Here is a 10,317-nt window from a genome sequence, read left to right on the forward strand (position 1 = left end):
CAATCCGAACCATTTTGAAGAACCTATAGATCTATATCAGGTTCTAAAATTGGATCCGTTCTATTTTTCGGATTGGGTCTGGATTTCTGAATTTTGATCCGACCTGACCTGATCTGTGGAGACTTTTGGGTTAATTTAGATCTCGAGATAAAGGATCTAAAATCCGACCCAACCCGATCCAACCTGCACCGATCTCTTATCTTTCTATATATATGAATATTAATTTTGATCGAGCCTGCTTTAATATTTGTTGTTCTTGAAAAGGCATTCTATTGATTTTTAGATCCTTATCTTTTAAAATTTTGTTAAAATATTTTAAATTTGAATTAACTAAGTCAGGAGTAATGGTGAGGAAAATGTGATTAGATTTTTTGGATTCTTGAGTGAAGAGTGTGGAACATGAGGGCTCTAATAGTCTCATACATTAAGATCAAAATTTGTAGTGCAAATAAGTTTTGTTTATAGATCTTCTACTCATTGATCTTGTTATTTATAACTCAGATCTGAATTGATCTAGATCCAGATCCGAACTGGATCCGTATTTCATAAATAGGGGCTGAATTATATATGGATCCGATCCGATCCGAATGACCCATTGGGTCAAAATATTTGATCATAGACCCAATCCAATCTTTTGTTGGGCTGGGTTTAGGTTCAATATTTAGACCCAATCAAAAAAATAAAACGGATCGAGATCACTCATGATCCGATCCGGCCCGACCCATTTGCATCCCTACTTCTAAGTACAGTGTGGGTGCCAGTGACATAGAGCAGCCTCATAATTTTCTTTGTTTTTCGTTTTTGTTTTCTGGATTTGATTGTTCTCTTTCCTAAATAGCTTTTTAAACTACATTGAGCAAGTCATCGTCAATGCACAAATGATAATTAAGAACAAAACGTTGGGGCCCAAATGCATGGAAGGAAGAATGTGAAAGAAAAAGCAATCCTTTTTTCTTTTTTCCTTGGTGGAATGATAATGATTAGTTCCATTACTACGAAAAAAACTATACCGTGTAGACTCTGCCCGATTTAAACTCCTGCTAATCAGACATGGAATTTTTAGTTGGATCAAATTCGCTGATGAGCTGATGGACCAGTCTGACCATGAACCATTATGCACAAATATATTTGTATTGATCCTTTTTTCCCTTTATTTCTTTTTTGTCCATTTTTATGCGTGTTGGTTCAGGGTTTGACTGATCTACCACTTAGCTGGAGGACCTAGCCCAACAAATAATTTCTCCTATCTGATAGATCTTTAATATGAAGGGTAAAGCCATCAGCACACTAGTATAAAAGATGATTGTGGATAAGTAGTTAAAGCTTCTAAGTGCAGGATAGATGCTCGAGAAAATATCATACCCCTGACATAGAGCGGCCTCATAATTTTTTTTTAAAATTTTCTTCTTTTGCTTTGATGATTCGATTGTTTTGTTTTTAAATTTTGGCTGACTCGTATGGAAGGAAGAATGGGATGATTGTGGATAACTAAAACTTCTAAGTGCGTGCCGTGTGGATGCTTGGAAAAATAGCAAATGCATGGCATAAAGCAGTCTCGTATTTGCCCTTCTTTTCATTTTCCTTTTTCTCCATTTGATTGTTCTATTTCCCAAATGGCTACTGAAACTACATTCAGCAAGTTACCGTCAACACGCATGTGAAAGCAGTCCTGTTTTCTTTTTCCCCTTGGTCGAGGGATGCCGTACGTGTTGACTCCACCGGACTAAAACTCCTATCAAGCTGATGCGAGATTTTTTGGTTAGACCAGGTTTACCAATGAGTAGGTGGAACAGTCCAATCACGAATAAACATGTACAAACATGTTTTTCCCCTTTCATCTTTTTGTTTACCTTTATACGTGTTAGCTTGTGGTCGAACCGGTCCGCCTCTAAGCTGATGAACCTAGCCTAACAAATAATTTCTCCAATCTGATGGAGCTTTTAATCCAAGAAAGCAAGACGCAAGGTTACGGAGAAATTCATTGCATCAGAACATCTGGCTAGCACCGGGGTTGTCCTTGGATGCGTGAAATGTCGATCTCACGATTGGTGGCAAAATAGTCGGTCTACAAATTAACCGTTAATTACGATAAAAAAAAAAAAACTTTTTTTTTCCCTTTTTTTCCTGTGATACAGAAATCTCATTGAGTCTATAAATGTATCTTAATTCTCCATCCTGGGTTACTCCAACTCTCACCATTCATTCCAAGTAGAGCTTAAGCAGAAGGCATTAATCCATATATATGGAGGTAGCGATGCTCTTGCTGTCTCTCTTTTTGTTTCTAAACTCCTTCAACTATTTCAGGTTTGCTGCTACTGCCCGAACTTTGTTCAGCAATGAGACAGATCTGCTCGCGCTGCTTGCATTCAAAGGTCGAATAACCAGCGATCCCTCTGAAGTTCTAAGCACATGGAATGCCACCACCCATTTCTGTGGGTGGGAGGGAGTCACGTGCGGCAGGAAGCACCAGCAGAGGGTCATAGCCTTGGACCTCAGCTCCCGGGGATTGGTGGGCTCTCTTACGCCAGCCATAGGAAATCTCACTTTCCTCAGAAAAATCAACCTCCAAAACAATAGCTTCTTTGATAGCATCCCTTCCATATTGGTCATCTGCACCGGTTGCAGCGACTAAACCTGAGCTTTAATTCATTCGTGAGAGGGATCCCTGTTGAGCTGTCCAATTGTTCTGACCTCAGACGACTTGACCTGAGCAACAACCCTCTTGCAGGGAGAATACCACATGAGCTCAGGTCACTAACAAAGCTCGAGTATCTACTGCTCGAGACAAACAACATCACAGGAGTCATCCCACCTTGGATTGGGAATCTTTCTTCGCTCTTAGTGCTTGACCTATTGTCAAACTTCTTAGAAGGAAGCATCCCAGAGGAACTAGGCAACCTTGCAAACCTAAGATTCTTTCAGGTGTCTGACAACATGCTCTCTGGTATCATTCCCTTGCGCCTCTATAATTTCTCATCCTTGTATCTTTTCAACGTGGCTCTCAACCAGCTGCAGGGTAGCCTTCCACCAACCCTGGGCAATGCACTTCCTAGACTTGACTATCTTTGGTTAAGTAGTAACCATTTTGAAGGACCCATTCCAGCTTCATTAGGCAATGCCACCAGAATTGTAAACATTGATTTCTCTAACAACAGTTTTAGAGGACAGGTGCCTTCGAATTTGGGAAGATTGCAAGGTCTTTACTATCTCAATCTTGGTGAGAACCAGCTTGAAGCAAGTGATGCTAACGGATGGGAATTTCTTGACTCTTTAACCAACTGCAGCTTTTTACAGAAATTGGGCCTACAAATCAACCTGTTTGGCGGTAGATTGCCAAAATCAATCACCAACCTCTCCATAGAACTCCAGATTCTGGACATTGGAGGTAACCACATATCGGGGAACATTCCTTCTGGAATCGAAAACCTGTTCAATTTGTATGCATTGGGGTTTGAGAGTAACCTATTCACTGGTAATATCCCAGCAGACATCGGAAAGCTCCAGAAGCTGCAACTTCTGTGCTTGTATGACAACAACTTAACGGGGATCCTTCCATCCTCCCTTGGCAACCTCACCCAGTTGAATAAATTCTACCTATACAGTAATGCCTTTGAAGGACCGATACCTTCAAGTCTGGGAAACCTCCGACACTTAGCAGATCTGGACCTCTCCATTAACAGTCTTAGTGGGAGCATCCCAAAAGAGATATTCAACCTTTCTTTCCTGTCAAGTTATGTGGATTTTTCTGACAACTATTTGATAGGGGAACTACCATTGGATGTTGGCAGCATGACAAATCTCAGAGCATTAATTCTTTCTGGAAACAAGCTGTCGGGTGACATACCTGGCACACTTGGCAATTGTGAGGTCTTGGAAAACCTCTTCGTTGACAATAACTTCCTCCAGGGGACTATTCCTCCATCTTTGAGCGACATAAAAGCACTTCAAGATCTCGATCTCTCGCACAATAACCTATCAGGGCCCATACCTGAAATGCTGGCAAACTTACACTTTTTGGCTTATCTCAATCTGTCTTTCAACCATCTAGATGGTGCAGTGCCGACAAAGGGAATCTTCAACAATGCAACTGCTATCTCGCTACTTGGCAATGATGGGCTCTGTGGAGGTATACCAGAACTTCACTTGCCTGCATGTCCCAGAAAATCATCACAAAAGAGGGGAAGGTCTCATCTGGTTCGAGTAGTGATACCAATAATTAGTGCTATTTCTTGTTTGACACTGATCTTTCTCTTTGTTTTCTTATGTTGGAAACAAAAGCCAAGAAAGATCACGGGATCACCTGCATCTTCCTTGGATGACAAATATCCGAAAGTATCTTACAGGGACTTGGCTGAGGCAACTGAAAGATTCTCCTCCACCAATCTTCTTGGCACAGGAAGATATGGCTCAGTGTATAAAGGGTCTCTGCGTTGTGGCAATGCAGTTGTTGCAGTGAAGGTTTTTAACATGCAACAATTAGGAGCTATCAAGAGTTTCGTAGCTGAATGTGATGCTTTAAGAATCATCCGACATCGTAATCTAGTCAAAATCATAACATTGTGCTCTGGTGTTGATTTTAGAGGTTATGATTTCAAAGCTCTGGTTTTTGAATTCATGCCTAACGGGAGTTTAGAGGAATGGCTGCATCCAAGAATCAGTGAGCAGGGAATGACGAACAGTTTAAATGTACTTCAGAGGTTAAACATAGCCATCGATGTTGCTGAAGCAATGGATTATCTTCATCACAACTGTCAACCACCAGTTGTGCACTGTGATCTGAAGCCTAGTAATGTTCTTCTTGATGCTGACATGGTTGCTCATGTAGGGGATTTTGGGTTGGCAAAAATTCTGTGTGAAGCTAAGAGCATGTCTTTGCAAAATTCAGCAAATTCAACAGAGGTCATAAGGGGAACCATTGGGTATGTCGCTCCAGGTAATTTTAGATCATAACAAAATCAAGCTTTATTAGTATTTTTTTTCTATTGTTTTTTTTTTTCTTTCTTTATCTAGAAGAGAATGGTTAATTTGTTTAACATCATGGTTATAGTTCTCTTAGGCTTATGCAGTACTAACTCTGACATGTATGCTCCACAGAATACGGGGCAGGGGGACTGGTCTCTCCATCAGGTGATGTGTATAGCTATGGAATCCTTCTTTTGGAGATTTTTACAGGAAAGAGACCAGTTGATGATGCATTTAACAATGGATTGACCCTTCATAGTTTTGTTAAGATGGCATTTCCTGAGAGGATCGAGGAAATCATTGATCCATTGTTGCTGATCCAAGATGATGATGATCCGAGAGGAAGGTCTCCTTGGAGACTTCACCAATGCTTAGGATCTGTGATAAGAGTCGGCCTCATGTGCTCAACATTATCACCAGGTGAACGAATGAACATGAGAGACGTGGCCACTGAAATGCATGCAATTAGAAACGCCTATTTAGGGGGTAGAGACTCATGAAAAGAGAAGGCAAAGACCACATCTTATGGGCTACACCAACCTTTGGCTCAATATTTATTATGGTAGTAGGATCAAACTTGTCATGACATGTCACAAGTTTAATTGGATATCACGAGTTTAATTGTATTTAACACCATGATATATAAGAATTTTTATTAAGTTGTTGGAAAGGAAATATTAACTTTTATTGATCCCAGGCAAAAACACTTACTTTTTTGTTTGATTCTTTTTGACCATTCTTTATTAGGGGATTTGAGATGATTAAATCATTTTTCATTTTTGTGGAATGTTTGTAGTTGGCAAGTTAGACATTTCCTCCATAATAGCAGGTTAGATCGGGAGATGTTCAAATTTTTTTAACTGATAGAAGGCTGACTCATTCTACACCCACCCTGCAACAAGATTGATCATGTTGCAATGACCATGTTAGCTAGATAAATGAATTGTGAGCAAGTACCTTGTGCCATTTATTAAGCAAAACCCCTGTTGAGATTTATTAATGGCTACTAATTCAGGTTATAATGGCTCATTCCTTCTCTAAACACTACAAACATATCAACAAAATTGCAGTATGGTATGTGATGATCAGAATTTAATATAAAATGTATGATAAGTATTAACTTACAAGTTCCTTTTAAGAAAACAAATCCCATGAATTGATGTTGGATTATCGGCTGCTAGTCCAGAGTATAATCACCAGAGGAAAATATGCTTTTATCCATAGTCTAGATGCCTTTGCATGGATATGTGTAGAGAGAGTGAAGGAAGAGTGAAGGAGAATTCTCAGAAGAAAAAAAAAAATGTGAAGTCCTCCCTATATCCAGCATAACAAATTCTCTCATATATTCAGAGTGGTTTTCTCACGTTTACAAGATTGAATAGTTGTTTCTTACGTTAGTGGGAGTCCAACTCCTTCGTCCATTCAAATTCAAACGAATCAAATTGACCCATCATGGGCGACCCAGATCCACAAATACCAACAATATGAAACAGCAAACTTTTTACGACTGACAGCTATCAGAAATGATTGGCATACTTACTACAGATGAATCAAATAAGGACTTAAAAATATGATTTTACTATTTAAACAAGCATTGGCAACTAGACTGATAACGGTGTAAAGTGAAGTTGGCTCCTAGTAATTTCATTCAATAGCAAAAGTGGAGTAACCATTATGGTTCCAAGTAAAGGACTAAACATGATCTCAAATGCAGCAGGATGTATATGACTCCAACGCGTGGGGATCGTACTTCATCCAATCACAGTTTAGGCTCCTGTTTGCAGCTCTGCGGAATTCCCAAAAGCATTATCCATACGATGATATTGTTGCACCTTGCCAATTCTGAATGGTATTGTCATGCCTTGAACCCAACATCTGGATTGGATACGTGATGGCTATACACTCGTTAGGACAAAATCCTAAAAAATATGCAAGCTTTATAATTTATTACAACACCTCAATATCCATAAATAATAATGATTTTACTTTTATGATAATTGCTAACACTTGCATGATTACAAATTCAATTTCTTCGATCATTCGATTAGGTATCAATAATGCTCTATCTATTCATCTGCTCATCTACGAATTCAAACCATAGCCAATCATGAGCATCTTGCAACTTTGAGAAGAAAAGAGAATAGAGGGGAGTAAGCTTTACAACCCAATAAAAATCTCCACACACCCACACCAACATAATAATAATATAATTTGAAAATAACATATAAACAGCATCAAAAAAAAAGTAAGCCATGAAATCTCATGTTAAGTATCCAGCATAACGCAATATCAATATATACAAAAACATACATCGATCATATACCATCAAATATCTATCTTTTCTAAAAGTCACATACTGTACATATATAATCAAGTAAAACTCTTTTTACTTAATTATGGTTTCATATCTGACCATCCACATCTCATTAACCTAATCCAAATCAATCAATAGTTATCTTAGGGTCATAGACTAATCATGATCACGATGCCATCCATGACTGACAAACCATAATATCTGAGATCCCGCCCGCAATGGCAAACCATACTAGTCACGATTCTATCTGCGATGGCAAACCATACTAGCTACACTCTCACCCATGGTGGCAATCTCAGAATATCGATGATCTAGCCCGTGGTGGCGAACCATATCAGCCACACTCCAGCCCGCGGTGGCAAACCAACCAACCACACTCCAGTCCGTGGTGGCAATCTCAGATACCATGTTCCTACCTATAGTGGGGTTATTCCCAGTTTAACATGGCTAGTCCAAATATCTCTTTTTAATCATCAATTTATTATATATCAATTTATACCAAAAAAGATATTGTATCATATTATGTTTTTTTCAAAAATCTTATTGCCAATATCACAACCCAAACCATCCAAAAAGTCATTATTATTTGATACAAACATATGATACAGAATATACAAATAATCATACCGATAAATATAAAATAAATATTAGCCATGAGAAACCCAATAATGTAGTGAAAAAAAATAAATATATATTTACGGATGTTCTTAATTATGTCCAATAATCCTTACCTCTATCGGTGATTGTTCCATATAGAAATTGATGAACTCTTCGATTTATGAATTTGGAATCAAGATGTTTTTCTTGACATCTTTTTGTACAATCAATTACACCTTTACATGATCCGAATCAAATATAAAAATCATAGATAATTAGGGATGGTGAAAAATTACGGTGAACGACCCTAGTATCAGAAATCCAGAACTACTCCTAAGGTCAATCCAGATATGGGTTTAAGTACCTGAACCCTCTTTTAATCCATAAAACTCCTAGAGAGAAAAATTCTATGAAGAGAGAGAGAGAAAAAATCTAGAGAGAGAAAATTCTAGAGAGATGTAGAGAGAAAATAGAGAGAGAAATTGGTAGAGAGAGAAAATGGAGAGAGAGTAGAGAAACTTTTCTCCTTTTTTTCCTTTCATTTCTTTTCTTTTTCTTTTCCTTTTTTTCCATTTTTTTCCTTTCTTTTTCTTTTTTTTTTTTCTTCTTCTCTTTCTTTGTTTTCTTCTTTCTTTGTTGAAACAGGAGGAGAAAACTTGCCAACCTCCTCCCATGGCCGTGGCTGCTCCGATAGTGCCTCGAGCAATTATGACTGGGATGGCTTAGGCCCTCGATGATCAAAATAAGATCGTCTTCGATAACGGCAAATGGTCTGATGGGAGGAAGAAGAGGAAGAAACAAGGGAGGCTTGATTTCAGAGAAAATCCGGTGACCATAGCTGGCAAGGCCATTAAAGAAGCTAGAAAGAAGAAGGGGAAAAAGGTTTAGAGGCCATACCTTATCTCCAATGAGGTCTTTGATCTTCTTTTTCGATGAAAATGGTCGTGGCTCTCGAAAATACTCAATGAAAATCCCATGGATTTCACTGGTGATTGATCGTTGGGTGAGAGGTGATGCAAAGGGGAGGAATTTGGAGGTCTTATATAGATCAATTCCTAGGGCTTTCACCCAAATCCGATGAGCCCTAGAATTCTTATTTCGGATGGACAATGAAGAAGGAAGCAGACTCCATCGGGAGTCACCTCCCTGCCTCATGTGCCAATCATGTGAGGTTTCAAAGTTTTTTTTTTGCTTTAGAACTTGTGCTAAGGAGTTAAAATCTAGGTTATTATATTCTCTCCTCTTAAAATAATTTTATCCTTAGAATTAGTATACTACAAAGTCAATAATTTTAAGGATACAATGTTCTTATCTTATCCTCAAGCTTCTAAATAGCTTTTTCACTAAAAAAAAAAATCAATCCTCTAGCTAATATCCACCAATTTGAATCAATTTTTTTGATCAAATTTAAATGACTTAAACTGCCATGCTTTTGTTGCGCACTTTGATTTAATCCACATAATATCTAGGGTTTGCTATATAACTTTCAAACTAATAAAATAGTAGATCATTAATTTCTCAAACTACAATTAGAAATATAAATTATTCATCAACACCCTATAAATCATCTCTATCACAATCCCTAGTAATCATAACCCCAAGTTTTAATATTCTTTATGTCATGCTCTCACAATAAAATTCAATCCACCAATAGAATCAAATATATATATATATATATATATATATATATATATATATATATATATATATATATTTTGCATGCAAGTTTCATATATGATTCTCTAATAGGTTTAATGCTCAAAAAATATTTCTCTCTCATGCGATACAATTCTTTGTGAGACCACATCTTAAATAAACCTTTTCAATAAGCCCAAAATTGTAATAATTAAATGATTGACATCAAAATTAGAAAGGTTATAATGACCTTCACCAATATCAAGTTTAAAAATTCAAAATCATCTAAATAGCAATTGAACAAGTATATCTGACACAATATAGCATATCAATGTATATCTCACTTTATTCCAGCATCAACACATCTCATACTTAGGTCAAATCCTACATATTGAATCCAAGACATAAACCATCAATTCTGTTATACACATCATCATAATATCAAATGATCCAAAATCCAAACTTTGTATCCTTTATGCTATATATATCATGTATGTAGTGATCATAACCTTATATCCAAATACTACTTAAGTCAGTCTCATATGAATATAACCTAAGCTCAGGTATTATTCTGTCATATCCTTAGTAATCATAATGTTATGCTCAAATATCCCATAAATCATAGTCCTTAGAGATCATAACCTTAAGCTTGATATCATTATGTCACACTCTATTGACCATAAATCAAAATTTTGACATCACTTATGCCACAATCCCTAACGACCTTAAATCTAAGCTCTGATACCACTCTATCACGCTCCGAACCCAGCATTTGGATCGGATATATGATGGCCATACACTTCTTAGGA

General features: G+C 37.4%; 1 protein-coding gene across 1 annotated transcript; it reads left to right on the forward strand.

Annotated features, from left to right (window-relative positions):
• The first annotated feature begins 1,697 nt into the window (after positions 1-1,697).
• Positions 1,698-5,621, forward strand: LOC140851972 (receptor kinase-like protein Xa21). Its single transcript, XM_073244479.1, is given in 4 exon segments — positions 1,698-1,702; positions 2,305-2,597; positions 2,600-4,933; positions 5,095-5,621. Coding segments are annotated over 4 exon segments (3,000 nt in total). The 3' UTR covers positions 5,463-5,621.
• Positions 5,622-10,317: the final 4,696 nt, after the last annotated feature.

Source organism: Elaeis guineensis, chromosome 10 (assembly GCF_000442705.2).
Source record: "Elaeis guineensis isolate ETL-2024a chromosome 10, EG11, whole genome shotgun sequence".
Classification (NCBI taxonomy): Eukaryota; Viridiplantae; Streptophyta; class Magnoliopsida; order Arecales; family Arecaceae; genus Elaeis; species Elaeis guineensis.